Raw genomic sequence first — 14,856 nt, 5'->3', positions numbered from 1 at the left:
ACGGGATGTGTTGGGAAACACGGCAACATCGTCCTGATCTGATGCAATCACTAGGAAGGCCAGGAACCTCGGCAGCCGGCCCAAAACTGCCCTTCCTGGAAATCATTGCGCACACGGGGGAGAAATCTGTTACGCAAAACAAAGGCTGCCTACCCATCAGCTGTCGCACTGCGTTACATATGCAATGTTACCGATATATCACGATAGATGCTTGTCAATCCACTGTATGTGCCGTTATAATATCTTTACATATCATTTTCTTGAATGATTATTTCGTATTCTGATCCCGACACAGTCACTCATCGGGCATATGCTAATATGCCAATCTCGCGTACGAAATTTGCGTGCTGATGATGCGGGAGTTCAAATACGGCTAGTCATTGATATGCATCGAGTAATAATAGTCAAATATTACTGCAGGTACTTCGCAGTTATTAGGAAAGTTCGCGTATTTTGATCGGTTCGTCATTTGCACCGAACAAACGGGTGTTGCATAAATCTGCATTTGGTACTAAATGAGTGGAAGTACGAAATCTGCGGACTACACAAATTTCGAAAGGAGCCCTCGTGTACATTTGCAGATACGCGCAAAGTACGCATAGCAGAAACAGGCAGGCTGCGGTTCGTGGGAGGACAGAACCATGGATATTTCGTCAGAAATTTTATTTAGATAATTTGAACCATCATATCGGCTGAGTTCACTAAAATCCAAAACCCCGTATAAGGATATCACGTCTTAAGCTTTTTGGCTGGACGATGTTCCTCCGAGCTTGCCTGGGCCGGGACGCTAAACCCCGGGACCTGTGGAAGAGAGAACACGTGTTGCAACCAAAATCACTACCAAATTCCGCTGGTTGTTGCAGTGCAGAAAATATGTCTTAATTCACTCGTTTCTACGCTGATCAACCGCCACTGACCACCACCAGAGCCAACGGCCGCGTTTTTGACAAGTCACGTGCCACGTCACGTGGCCTCTCTTCCGATCACCTCCTCTCATGCGCAGCGGAGCGTCGTCTGCTAGTGTCAGGTTAGTACATTCCAATTTCTTGGCAGAAATGAAAACACCGTCGTAAGCCTATAAGCGATCCCGACGGTGATTCACTCAGATCTCCTACCTGCGCACCCCTTACAGGGGTGTGGGGCTGTGTTACTTCAGCTTTAGACACACGTCGGCAATGACATCTAAAGTTGTTACGACGCAACTAAGAATGACCCCCCTCCTCCTATCTCCATTATGCGAATTCGTTAGTGAAAATTATAGGGGATCAGAGTTCAGGTAAATACAGTTGACTGACTGATATGCGGAACACTTCCGTGTGAGTTGTTATGGGCTGAGCGATAAGGGCGCAATGACTGACTAAAATTCGTGACCGCGCATCCCCACAGCCGCACATGTGTATCGCATGTGAGTACGGGCCCTTAGTGCATTGCCCTGACATGGTGGTCATTGATAATGACACATCTGTTACCTATTAAAAACCTGAAACGCCCACTGATATGGTCTTGATAAAGACACGTAACGGTGGGCTCGGACAGCTGCATAGTCTGTACCACACGTATTCCACACATTCGCAAGAGGTACTCAATTAACGGGGGATACAATTTCCGATAAGAGCATGGTTGCTGATAGCAAAGCTGCGTGCTGTCGCATGTGGTACGAGGGCCCATGACGTTCACAACATTTTGTGATAAAGTGAACGGAAGTTCACGGAAGTTGCCAGATCCTTGTACACAGAACATTGGGCACTCGCTGTTAACGAAGGCACCGCGCGGTAATTAGGGTGTATGGGATAGTACATGAAAAGATCGCAAATACTAGTGGTCAACTGATATAAGACAATCTCAATCCCTTATCACGCCACACTTTGGGTGGCGTGATAAGGGATTGAGCCGGAACTTCGAGTCTGTTCGAGTATTTTGCTCAGACAGTTATCATCAGCCCGTATAGTTACCAACAATCTCCGAGGCACCATTCTTTGCATAGAGGTACGTCAAAAGATGATTTTGTCTTTTGAGGAGGTGACCACCCTGGGACGTCGGGCATCGGGGTGAAATTGTTTTCTTTCTTTTCATTGCCTATAAATCCACGAACTACACCCAGCAAGGATGTTATAATTTAGGATTAAGTCCCACAGTACACGCATTAAAGCTACAGGAGAATTAAATTCCACGCCATAATGATTATGAAGATAAGAGACCAGGATTAAATACAAAAAAAAAGAAAAAAGAAACTCTACCAGAGTCTCGCAATTTAAAGTTTTTTTTTTTATATATATACAGACACATGAACACACAGAACTGCGGGGGGGGGGGGATCGAATTCCGTGGGGGCTGTGACACCCGTAGCTGCTGTTTGCTGGGGAGTATTTTGGAGGCTGGGTGACGTTGAAGTGGATGAGGTAACGAAACATGGGACAAACACGACGTAGGCCTAACAGCGCCTTTTCATCAACTGCCATCATTCAATTACATGGAGATGGGGGGGGTGCGGGGAAAATCCCTGACGCATGCAAACAGCCCGATTCCCTGCGTCAAAACAAACCACGCGAGCGCGAAAGAGGGCGCAAGCGATCACGTGACGCTTGCGTCATAGCAGACGACAGTGCGCACGTCACGAAACACCCTTTGCGCTTCTCAAGGTCGTCAGATAGTTCTTCTACCTCTGTGTGCCTCCATTCACAAGTTTATGGCTCGGTATGATATCTCCAACCTTGAGCATCTCTTATCTTGCTCGATCGTTCACGTGAAATGGTACTTTCCTGCTGTTAATTAGACGAGAACACACAAGAAACGTATTCTCGGGTCATCCGGTACGTCCAGTAATGTCTTAATTTTGTACGAATCATTGCAGATTCTCTACATGCATCTCAACAATGCATTGCGACAGAATCTGTCTTTCATAAAATAAAAATAAAAAGCAATGACTCGATAAACACAAACACCAAAGAAAACAATGCCACACAAAACACAGTAGCAGACTTCAACTGTCACCCTTGGTTAGTAACAGTGTGTCCGCTCGGAACTAGGTGGGGGTCTGAATGTCCTGACCCCCCCCCCCCCTCCCAATTTATGTCCTCTCATAATGCTTCTGTCAAGTACATTGCAACAGAGTTAGGGCAGTAATCTAGGCAAGTTGGTACCTCTTGAAAGGGGGGGTATAGGTTTAGGTTTGCCCATTCCCTTTTGAGTTAGGGCAGGTATCACAGGATACCGCAGGCTAGGTCAGCAAGTGCGCGCAAGTCGAACAAAATCACCGGAACATAACTTCGGTAGCACTGACGGCGTCGCAGAAAGCAATCGCCGCCACGGTCGCTGGGACGCGCGTGACAGATATTCGCGCAGATTACGCGATTTTTTTTTTTTTTTCTCGTCATTTTTAAAGCCAAAGCAAAAAATAAAATGTCATGGCGCGAAATACGCGATGTAAATATGTGGAAGGGTCCGTGTACCTTGGAGCAGTCGGGAGCCCGCACTTTTATCTGACGCTATCTCGCGTGAGCGTGCAATATACTTATCTTGCGACGCTGCACGTCGTAGCAACTGTGCACATCCCGCCAGTCGCCGTCCTTCGACCAATCGGATTTCCGCGAAATTTCGAGCAAAGTAAGGGATTCCGCGAAATTTCGTGCCAAGCGAAGGATTCCGTAAAAGTTCGCGGAAAACGCGGGGCCTTAGTTATTGTTGTCCTAGTTGGCACGTTTAACATGCGGTCGCACAGCGCCGGAGTTAGCGAAACTATATGTCGAAGTATCGTCACGTCCTACTCCTGGATTATGTCATCGCGCACGACTGTGATTCTATTATACATCGCCGACTACCGCAAACTGGCTGCCACAAAACTTATGTTATCGGCATAGTTTAACAGCTTGTTGCTTGTAAACCCAGCACAAGCTGTACATATCACGAGCAAGAGGCAAAAGCACAGCAAAGTAAAGCAAGAGCAAAACGTGCAGGAGGGTCCCGGACGCCATATACCACCATCAAACATGCATGTTAGATGTTGGAAAGTAAATTCTCGGCTGCTGCTATCATTTGCTTTGCAGTGGTTTTTGTTAGGAACACGGCAGTAAAAATGTGGCACTCTCGACCTTGGCTCAGAAGGTTTGCTTTTTATGATTATATTTTCCGGGGTATTACTAGGTAGGGCGATGATTGGCGACAAAGAGAAATTAGCCCCGATGCTACAAGTGAGTACGAATTTGTATTGCAGCAATTTTGTTTTGCGCTCATTTTTTCCAGCGTCTCGGGAGGTTTCAATAATTATAACAGTCAAAAATGAAAAACCCCAGTAACAAATTATTACTATACCAATGACAATTAATAACCACTACAATACGAGTGACACTTAGAATATATAATATATCCCAACAATGTGATGCAGGGCATAGCAGTGACCACGACTGTAGGGGCTGCCCGCATTCAATTCACCCTCGTAACTAAAAAAATTAATCTGCGGAGAAATGGGTACACGCCTCACCTGAGGATGCACCAACTTGAGCACAATCCTCTGATGCTGCACGTTGCTGCTGTCAACAGAGACTTGCACGGTGATGCGGTCAAACTGTGCCAGGACAACTCCTCCGCATGCCTGGGTTCCTTTCTGCGGAGCACGTAAACAAAATAATGGACCATTTCTCGATACAAACATTACGAAAAAATGGGTCTCGGAATATTTTGCAATTCTTCCGAAACTTAAAAAAAAACTATAACTTGCTGCATATAGTTAGGATCAGTGTTGGGGACAACACGTTACTGTAACTAAGTTACCTTTCTTTTTTTTAACTTTGAACTTAAGCCATTATGTTTGAAACAAGGTGATAAACTGGGCCGGTTGGTACATTACTTAAAATCGCGGTCCATACAGGGATTTTCCCAGCACCCCGTAATGCCCACCCCATCTTGCAACCCCCCCCCCCCCCCCCCCAAAAAAAAAAAATGTGTGCCAGAAAGGCCAGAAAAGGAGCAAATATGGATGTCCCATGAACCCCATGAACACATCTTTGATTTTGCTCCGGAAACCTTGGAAGTCGGCGCTTCAGTTCACACAACTCGAAAGTAAGGTAGAGGGAGAGATGAAGAACAGCCCACCTGTGCGTCGTAGGTCCACGTGACGTTGTTCTCAGCTGGAGACTTAGAGGTCAGGAAGAGGGTGGATTCCAACCCGTACTTGGGCAAAAGCACCTGGAGGGCATTCTCACGCACAAACAATACGTAACCGTCCTCGTTGTTAGACCTGTCCTTGAAGAAGACCTGTAGATGCAAGTCACAAGAGGAGCGAGTCTCGTCATAAAGTCCCGCAGGGGTGTCAGAAAGTGGGGTGTCCGGCTGACAGTGGCTGACACCTCCTTTTTGTGTGAAGAAACATATACATCGAGCGTTGCTGTCATTAAATTTTCTTTCGCCGCGGCACATTCAGCGATGTAGTAAATGCAAGCATGATCGGTGGTGTCAGGCATTGCAGACGCAACCAGTTGGGTTTAACCCACAAAAATGTTGCGATTGAACCCTTTACATAACTCTGTAAGATATTGAATATTCCGCAAAAAAATCGGAGGGGAACAGCATGTTCCACGAGATGCGGCCAATTCTGCAAAATTTCGTGGAAAGCTAGGGGCTCTAATCATCCCTCACCTGAGTATAGAGTCCGACAGATGCCCGACCAGCATACTGTGCCATGCGATGCCTGAAGTTGAGGTTGTTGCAAAGTGCCTAACGGAAATACTAAGTGAAATGAAAACAGCGTCCCTTTCAACAATCAACTACTAAGCAGAGAGGCACCAACCTGGCACTTCTGCTTGTCCAAGAGTTCAGGCGATGTCGTGTCTGCGCCAATTGCGGCGGCGAGCAGACGGTGCACTATAAGGTCGGAGTAACTGAAAGAGGCACGCTGTTATTTTTTTGTTATGTTTTTTTATGTTGTTATGTTTTTTTAATTCCGTGTTAGCGCCGCGAAGCAACTGTGGCTATGAGCGGCATATAGACGTGGACAGATGAAGAGAGGACAGCAGGAAGGAGTGGGGGACAGGGGTGTTAGTATGCGTCCTGGGCCGACTTCAAGGGGAACTGTGCCGACATTCGTCTGGAAAGTCTTCGGAAAACCCAGGGAAAACCTCAGACAGCACAGCCGGTGACAGGATTCGAACCCGTGTCACCTCCCAGTCTCGACGTGGAAAGCGATCACTCTAACCACTATGCCACGGGAGCTGGTCTGGGATCTTCATGCATTATACCGGGACTGAAAGCTCCAGAGAACACTCTGTGCCAGACTTAGCTCGCTTGCCTCCCACTTTGGCCATGCTCACGCAGCCCAAAAAAAGCCCGCCATGAGAAACGGCAATACCGCCCTGACAGCTTTCCCCCGCTGTAGTTTCAAGCACTGTGTGCACTGCTCATCCGTAATTTGTTATCGCCGTGTCCTCAAATAAACGCTGTACCTATTCAACTTTGGTGTAGAATACTAATTTGAAGTCGTTTAAACGTGGCAGTCGATCGACACATCTTGCGCTAGCGCAGTGGTTCTCAACCTGGGTTCCGCGGAACACAGGGGTTCCGCGAGCTGCCTTCCCAGGTTCCGCGAGAAGGCTGGCGCCTCGGCCCCTGTCCATTCACAGAACTTGAATTCCCCCGCCCAAGCTCGCTCGGCAGGCCAGAAGCGCGTGCACCGCGGCTGCGGAGTTCGTTCGCGGCCCCTTTCCGTTGTTTATGGGCGCTTTGACCCGTTGACAGACCCCTTAGTAGGCAAAGGAGTAGGCCTGGAACGTGCCAGCGAGAAGCTCCGTGACCTCTTCGTGGAGGCCTGATGTACGTGATATCTGATGTACTGCTCATGTTTAGGAACAGGGGTTCCCTCGTCCTTCTGGCTAGGTCCAAAGGGTTCCCCGGGCCAAAAAAGTTTGAGAACCACTGCGCTAGCGTACGATGCGCAAATCATGAAGCGTTTTGACCTGGTGTAATAACATGGATGTGCTCACTAACCGACGGATGGGAGATGTGAAGTGGGTGTAGAATCCCAGGGCAAGGCCGTAATGGATAAAATCTTCTTTGGCCACACATCCGGTACAGAAGTAGAGAGCCTGGGGCATGCAACGGGTGGCCACCATACGCAGCATCACGTTGAAGAATGGCTGGTCGTCCAAGACCGCGTTGTCCAAAGAGATGGCCAATTCGCGACCCGTCGCCACCTTCAGGTCGAAGCCCTGCGCAGTTTACAAAGCGACACGTGTAACTTTCCATCGCCAGACAGCTGATGTTTAGTCCCTCGAGCTTCTGGGTGTTATGTTTTTTTTTTTTCGAATTGGGGAGTACAAATCTGGTTTCACAGGGTTTGACGCTAAAACGCGAGGCTCTAGTAATATATTCCACTAGTACAGGATGCGCAACTGGGACGGGCCTGAGAGACTGTTTTTGCTCTGGCATATGGTCTGTTCCTAGGGCATGAACAGGGCATGGCTGGTCACTGACATTAACAGCAGACATATGGTCTGCCAACCTTTCTGGCTGCCTACAATTAAGGAGTGACTTTTTCGGGTTAAATGCCCTTCTCAGATTTGGGGGGGGGGGGGGGGGTAAAAATCGGGTGCTATTTTTAAATCTGTAATCCGGGGGAGATAATTGTGCCTTCGTGTGTCATCGGGTGTCCTTGTTTCTCCTCTCGTCTATTAAATCCTTTCCCGATCTCTCTTTTTTTGTTTTACTGCGGGATCGTGACCTTTCAGCCCTAAATCCCCGAAGGCGTAGAAACAGTGTGTGACACACATGGGTGTATTGCTGGGAACGTAAGCGACCCACACTTACACGTGTTACACGTGGAGACCTTCGTTCGTCTCCAGTGGAAACGTCACTCGAGGATTCCATAGCGACTGGAATTCGGGGAGAAATCGGGTTTAACCCGAATTGGTCGGAGGTCAGTTTCGGGGAGGGGGGAATAACCGGGCGGAATCGGGGTTTAACCCGAAAAAAAGTCACTCCATAACTACATTGTATCGAACGATGGGAACAACAAACCTTGGATTGTGCGGCTTGTACGAGGGGCTCAAAGTTGGACAGGGGAGGCACCGGGTGTCGACGGAGCAAGCCGCAATCCGGGAATTCCTTGTAGATGTGTTGCGCCACCGCCCCGTTGGCGAGCAACATCCACTCCTCTACCATTGAATTGGTTTCTCTGCAAGACTGCCCGTCAGGTCCCACCAATAGTACAAGTAGTACACCAGTAGTACAAATAAGATATATACTTACAATAGTTCCTTGCTCTTCACATCAATAGGGTCGTGTGTCTCCGTGTCCACGTGGAATCTTACTTCTGAAGAAGCTAGCGTCAGTGCTCTGCGGTCAAGGAAAAGTTTCAATGTACCTTTGCCAGTAACTCTTTCGGTGCCCGGAAGTGTGAAGTCACAAAGGTGCTGCATTAAAGCAGACCAGACCCGCAGTCAAGCCGTCATACCCGGCATGCCCTTTTATACCCGAACCCCACAGATTTATAATGTACGTAGTTATAATGTGCTTTGTCCAATCGGTGCAACAATGTGAAATATAACTTATGACGAAAGAACATCCGACAGAAGCTCGGCCACACAAAAATATTCTCGAAATGGACGTGAGCGCAGATACGAAACCACTGCCAGGCCCAAAACAAGCTTGCGGGCCAGGTCGGGCAATGCTCTATTCTGCGACACGAAAGTCGTCCACTGTTCAGACCACCTTACATAATGCTACTACGTGTGCTGAGAGAGGGTTCACAAGCGCGTGAGGTAGGACACAAAATGACTCGAGCACAACCAGCGGCTAATGAGTAGTACGATGCTAATGATACTATATAAATTTAGGGAGCGACTTTTTCTGGTTAAACCCGATTTCGCCCAGTTATTCCCCCCCCCCCCCCCCGAACTGACCTCCGACCAATTCGGGTTAAACCCGATTTATCCCCAAATTCCGGTCACTATAAAATCCTCAAGTGACGTTTCCACTGAAGACGAACAAAGGTCGCCACGTGTAACCCATGTGTGTCAATATTGTCTATGCCTTCGGGGATTACCGCTGGAAGGTCACGATCCCACAAAAAAAAAAAAAAAAAGAGAGAGAGAGAGAGAGAGATTAGGAAAGGACTTAATAGACGAGAGGAGAAACAAAAACACCCAATAACACCCGAAGGCACAATTATCGCTCGATTTCTCCCCGAATTACAGATTTAAAAACAGCGCCCGAAAAGTCACTCTCTATATATAATGGGACGCAAACGTGAAAGCATTCGAAACTCAATCGGATGTGATGATGATGATGATGATTCATGCTTTATTGGCGCAGCGGTAACGACGACCATAATGCGCCAATACAGTGATTAAAACTATTAACGATGTAAGACAGACTCAATCGGATGTCAGCACCACCGCAATAACTTAGCCGTACATTTCGGTACACTCCCGTAAAAAAAAAAAAAAAAATCCAAAGTCTACACTCACCCATTGGCCATTCTTCGATGCTTGAGCTGTTTCGCAAGCCGGTTGAGGTTGCGAAGGCTCTCCGACAGCTCGTCCTTGGCCGAAACGTCGTCTATCCTGGCCTGGGCCTCAGCATACGTGAGTGCAGCCTGTCCGGAGAAGAATGAAGTGCACAGTTATATGTGCTTGTACATAATACAGAAACCAGTGGTACAAATCTTACCCGAGAGCGTATGATGGTCTTGTGGAATTGTGTGCTCACAACCTCAGCCTGCGCAGTCATTTCCCACAATACGGAAAATGCTAACCTGTTTTAATGGATTATCGTGACTGGCATTTCTTTCGCGAAAAGCCCTGCATGCAACAACTGCATTCTGGGTCAGGCATCATCATCATCATCATAATAATAATAATGATAATGATAATAATGATGATGCATGGGTAACTAATGCCACAATGCACCAAAGAGTGATGAGCAATGAGCTAGCTAGTTAAAAGCTAGAATAATAAAGCTAAAAAGGATAAAGGATGCGGTACAGTACGGTAAATAAAGTATGGGTAAGCTAAAACTTTTGTGATGACGTTTGTGAACTTAGGGTAAGCTAAAACCTGACGTAAAACATTTTCAGGCAGAAAAGAAGAAAAGTTAGAAGAAGACGCAGCAGATGCAAAGTAGTATTTTAGCGTTCACCCGTGCCTCTGGTTGAGTTTGTGAGTTTGAACCAAACTCACAAACTCACAGGGTGTTTCCATGGTGTCGCGGGGTGTAAAAATAAGTATTACCACGTTTGACTCTCAGGTCCTACAGATACTTACCTCTCTTCCCCTCCCCTCAGCGAGCAAAGATTTGAGCTCAGCAGGTCTGGAACCATGTCGATACGCTGCAAACGACAATTTATGGCGTACAAATTGACGTCACACTTGATGCCACAAGACCAACCACCTAAATGGAACACCATAAAGCTCCAATCAAGTGACCCACCTGGTCCACCAGGTAGACCGTCGTTCCTCTATTGGCCGCCTCCTGGTCCAATGCCGTGCCAGGACGCACAAAATGGGAGACGTCTGCAATGTGAACTCCCACCTGAAAGCAGTATTTCCGTACAGACGCTGCGCTTGTATCGGACGTCTTTACCTCTAAATTTCCGTTGGGTAGCGTCCGACAGTGAAGTGCGTCGTCGATGTCCGTACAACCCGGAGGGTCTACACTGCAGACACACAGTGACCGCAAGTCCTTCCGCGTGGCCTCGTGCTGCAATTAAATCCAGTTAATATTGTTTCACCGAGCTACTGGTTGCAGGGTGCCAACTCTCGGTGCCAATGCTTGATGTCTAACAGCTACAACGTACTACATTACAGCAACCATGTCATATCGGCAAACCCCAATACGGAGCCAGTCCGCCCGATCCGCTAGGGGGCGCTACTCAATGGCCCGCGAGATCCGCACCATGATTGGACGATGGAAATTTGAATTCTGAACTCGCAGAAGCGGACACACAATTATCGTAGCAGACGACAGCAACAGTTCCTATGAAAAAATGTGTAGAATGATGATGATAATCAACTTTAGCAGGAAGCATCTCTCATGGGACATCCACCACTTGTACAAAATTTCTAAGGCAAGCTAAAGTAGAGAATACTGTAGAAATTGAGGGAACAATAACTGAGCTGATGAGTAGCGCCATCGCTAGCCTCCAAATGTTGCGTCCGTATGACGCGGTCTCTATAATCTTGTAGGTCGTGCTAACACCTTATCCTGGCACGCAAATTGTGAGAAATACACTCACTTCGGTCGTAATGCCCCAAGGCATTTTGGGCAGGCAGGCAAGCACGGACTGGGGAAACTCTCCGTGGGGGATGTCGTGCTCCAAAAGCAAAACCTTGTTCTCGGTGGAACGGTCTCCAATGTCCCCCAAGACGCACACATAGTGGCCCTGAGTGGTGATTCAATGGTGAGGATTCAAAGGTGACACAGGTCAAGAGAGTGGAGCCAACCTGAGGGTAGCGAGAGTCTCGCGGCCAGGAGTCAATGGACACCACAATGCGACGGCCAAGTAGGAGATGTGCCTGGCGTGTTTCGATGCGAATCTTGGGTATCCTCCGCTCAGACGGAACGAATGTGTGACGGATTGCCTGCAAACGACGATTCCACAAACTGCACTATCACTTATTACTTTCCCAATACAGGTACTACGCTCAATCTACTGGTTTCAAGCTGCACGCAATAGACGTTGCGGAACTGATGCTAAAGCTAGTCTGACTCACTAGACCACTGTGTTTTGGGTCATGGTGGGGGCAAAAGTAAAGTTTTTACGTTAGGAGCTTAAATATAGCCAAAAGCCGGGAACAGTCATGTCCATTACTAAAAAGGGCACATCGGCACTACGAACAGAAGTTAACTAAAAAGATAGATAACACCGTTAACAAACATCCGGGCCCCCTACTGGAGTGTTACTTGTCATTATTAGATAAATAGGTAGCTCAGCCTTGCCAATTCATTCTGATGATAGAACCGGAAAATGTCAAAGTTTTACGCCGTTTTTATTGTTGTGGTGCTGGTGTGCCTTTTTAGCAATAAACATGTCAGGAGCTGTCATGTCATGTCAGTCAGGGGGTGTGAAACAGGGTAAAATCTGGCGATATAACGCGACAGATTTCTACACCAACAAGAGAGGTGGTACTATAATTCTGCGTAGCATATACTGCTTCATCTGAGAGACCAGAACGCCACCTTAGGTACAGTCACTGCAATACACACCCCTTTGAGCGGGGAAGGCTCCAGGACACCGCAATATGGGCGCCATTTGCGGCGCAAAATTCCGACCACTCGTCCCGTCGGCACACGGTGGCCGACTGACTTTTTACCCTTGACATCTTGCTCATCTACATCCTCATCTTCCTCCACATTTTTCTTATCGTCCAGGAGAATGACATTGGAAGGCACAGACCAAAGATCTTCAGGAAACGGCTCCACAACCACAGTGTCTTCATGCACCACACGATTCAGATTAGTCCTTCCTTGGATTAGAATCTGCAGAGCGATATAACGAGTAAGATCACATGGTACGACCACAACCTACTACAGGTTTTCCCGGCGATTTTAATCCAAGTGCCAGCTAAATTAATCCACGTGCCATGCAAACTTTATGGGGCATGGATTAATTTAGCCGGCACTCGGATTAAAATGGCCAGGAAAACCTGTAGATTATAACGACCATGTAATTGGCACCCCTTCCCAGCGCCGCATTTGGAAGCTAGCGGTGGCGCCACTCACCGGCCCGGTTATCGCTTCCTCAACTTCTACAATACTTTATACTTCAGCTTACCTTAGTATTTCAGTACAAGCTTTGGATGTCCCACAGAAGATATATTTGGTTCTAAAGTTGGTTATCACCATCATTCTACGCGTTTTCATAGGAGCTGTTGCTGTCGTCTGCTATGGTAGTCGTACGTCCGCTCCTGCATGTTCAAAATTCAAATTTCCATCGTCCAATCGTGACGCAGATCTCACGGTCCGATTAGTAGCGCCCCCTAGCGGATCGTGCGGACGGGCTCCTCATAGGGGTTGCCGATTATGACATGGTCGTTATAATCTAGTAGGACGTAAATAAGACAGCCCTAAGTTTGTTGCCGACTACATTGAGGAGGGACTACTCACAGAACGTGCTCCCGCATCGTCGTCTGCATCTCCCACCACAACGTTCCCCTCGAGGTAGTTGTCGCGGCTTGCCTGAAACTTGCCCTGCAAGAACCTGCCATCTCTGAGGCCGGCTTGCAAGGCTGCTGCAGGAAGGTATTCCGGATACAACGGTCCGCTGGAAGGTCTGTCGCCCTGTCGTATAGGAATCGAGTGAAATCGTTATCCTCAAGAACCTGGCAGGGGTCGTTCGACGTACCCCTACGAGCTTGCCACCGGGAAGCGCAAGTTTGTCCGCAAGTAACGGGTGGTCCTTCAGGCTGTTGACATATTCTGAAACTGCAAGGTCCATAATTAGCATTTACCTCCACTATTGATCGTTATTTTGAGAGCTAATGGTTATTGCTATGTCACAGAGGGAGGAGGGTAGTTACGGTGAGTGAGCAAAAAGTCGTTGTTTGAAGAACTTTCAAATATGGCTCACATGTGAAGGCTCGAACGCCTTCTGCTAGAGCTCGTGTGCGATTGTCTTCGTCTTCTGTCAGGAGCACCACAGTAACAGTTGGGCTCAAGTGCTCGGAGTACCAGGCCGCAACCTGGCGGATGGCACGGTCGTTTCTGTCGTTGGCTGTCTCACCTTTAGCTCGTTCTACGTATGTGTCCCTATATCGATTGCGGAAATTAGAAAGCGTACGATATCAGCACACAGACGACTCACTTGTGATGTTCGTTGACGAAAGCGTAGAAACGTCGGTCTTTATTCGAGATGATTTCTCTCAGAATCTTGTACCGAGGTCCGTGTCGGTGCCGGACTTCTTGCAGAACTGTCTGCGGCACAATCACGTCGCAAAACGCTTCGTCTTTCAAGACATCCAACTAAAACGACAAGCGGTCTTCGCAATTAGACAGCGGATAAACACGAATCTTCTTTGTGTTCATCTTCTATCGTTAAAAAAGAAAAGAAAAAAAAACTAGGAACTACATCCAAACACGACACGGCAAAAGGAAAACACCCGCACCTGATGTAAGACAACGTTAGTGTCAATGATGATGTAATGTGGCGATGTGCAGAGATCACTGGAACTTCGGGGCTCCGCTTTCAGCAACGGAGCCTCGTGTTTACATTTTGTACAACGTTGCGAACTGCACCAAATGTCGTCTCGAAGGTAGTGCTCTCTCACTATTTTCAAAATGCCCCCCTTCTTCGTCTTTTTCACGAAAGTCTTTGAGGTCAACATATTGACGGTGTAGCTGTAGCTGTTCCAAAGACCGACTTAAGGAAGATTTTATGCACATGTGTTTGTACACCTAGACTAGAAACTTGCACGCTCTCGGGAAGCACATGTCATTTGTAAACGATGTTGGCGTGAATGTTGGATCGAATTGGATAGGTTTGGCTAGTATGGCGCGAGTATGCACGATGTCGATTGGCTGCTGGACTTCGTGTTTGTGTCTGTCCCTTCGTGTTCCCTAGTCTCGGGTTTTTTTACATTATGCAAGAAAACCACGTTACAGTAAATGAGTAGGTAAATGTAGTCTACAAAATAAAGAATACTTTCTACAAATTGTTCTTGTCAGTCGCCCGGTTGGTCGTTACTGGAATTTCTGCCGTCCTTCTGTTGGCGACACGAAAGCTGTTAGCAGAAGACAAGATCCAAATGGGTTCTGTATGCGCTCGTCTGGTTTACCAGGTTTACCCACCTTTACAGCGAGTGTCAAACGAGTAAATTGTGTCATAAATGGATTTCAATACATTAGAAGAAATTTAAATTTGCCTTTGGTGGT

General features: G+C 47.5%; 1 protein-coding gene across 1 annotated transcript; it reads right to left on the bottom strand.

Annotated features, from left to right (window-relative positions):
- Positions 1-644: 644 nt before the first annotated feature.
- On the bottom strand, positions 645-14,460 carry LOC135395011 (exosome complex exonuclease RRP44-like). The gene is made up of 21 exons (XM_064626172.1): positions 14,091-14,460; positions 13,790-13,947; positions 13,556-13,734; positions 13,331-13,410; positions 13,093-13,266; positions 12,193-12,465; positions 11,430-11,567; positions 11,222-11,368; positions 10,570-10,686; positions 10,417-10,518; positions 10,251-10,315; positions 9,658-9,742; positions 9,456-9,583; positions 8,236-8,322; positions 8,005-8,161; positions 6,976-7,196; positions 5,783-5,873; positions 5,632-5,709; positions 5,089-5,250; positions 4,478-4,600; positions 645-801 (listed from the first exon to the last, which is right to left on the bottom strand). Exons 1-21 carry the CDS (start codon positions 14,307-14,309, stop codon positions 730-732), a joined length of 2,856 nt encoding a protein of 951 aa, XP_064482242.1. The 5' UTR covers positions 14,310-14,460; the 3' UTR covers positions 645-729.
- Positions 14,461-14,856: the final 396 nt, after the last annotated feature.

This window comes from Ornithodoros turicata, chromosome 5, assembly GCF_037126465.1.
Source record: "Ornithodoros turicata isolate Travis chromosome 5, ASM3712646v1, whole genome shotgun sequence".
Classification (NCBI taxonomy): Eukaryota; Metazoa; Arthropoda; class Arachnida; order Ixodida; family Argasidae; genus Ornithodoros; species Ornithodoros turicata.
The sequence above is the reverse complement of the archived record's forward strand: the minus strand, read 5'-3'. Positions and strand labels throughout refer to the sequence as shown.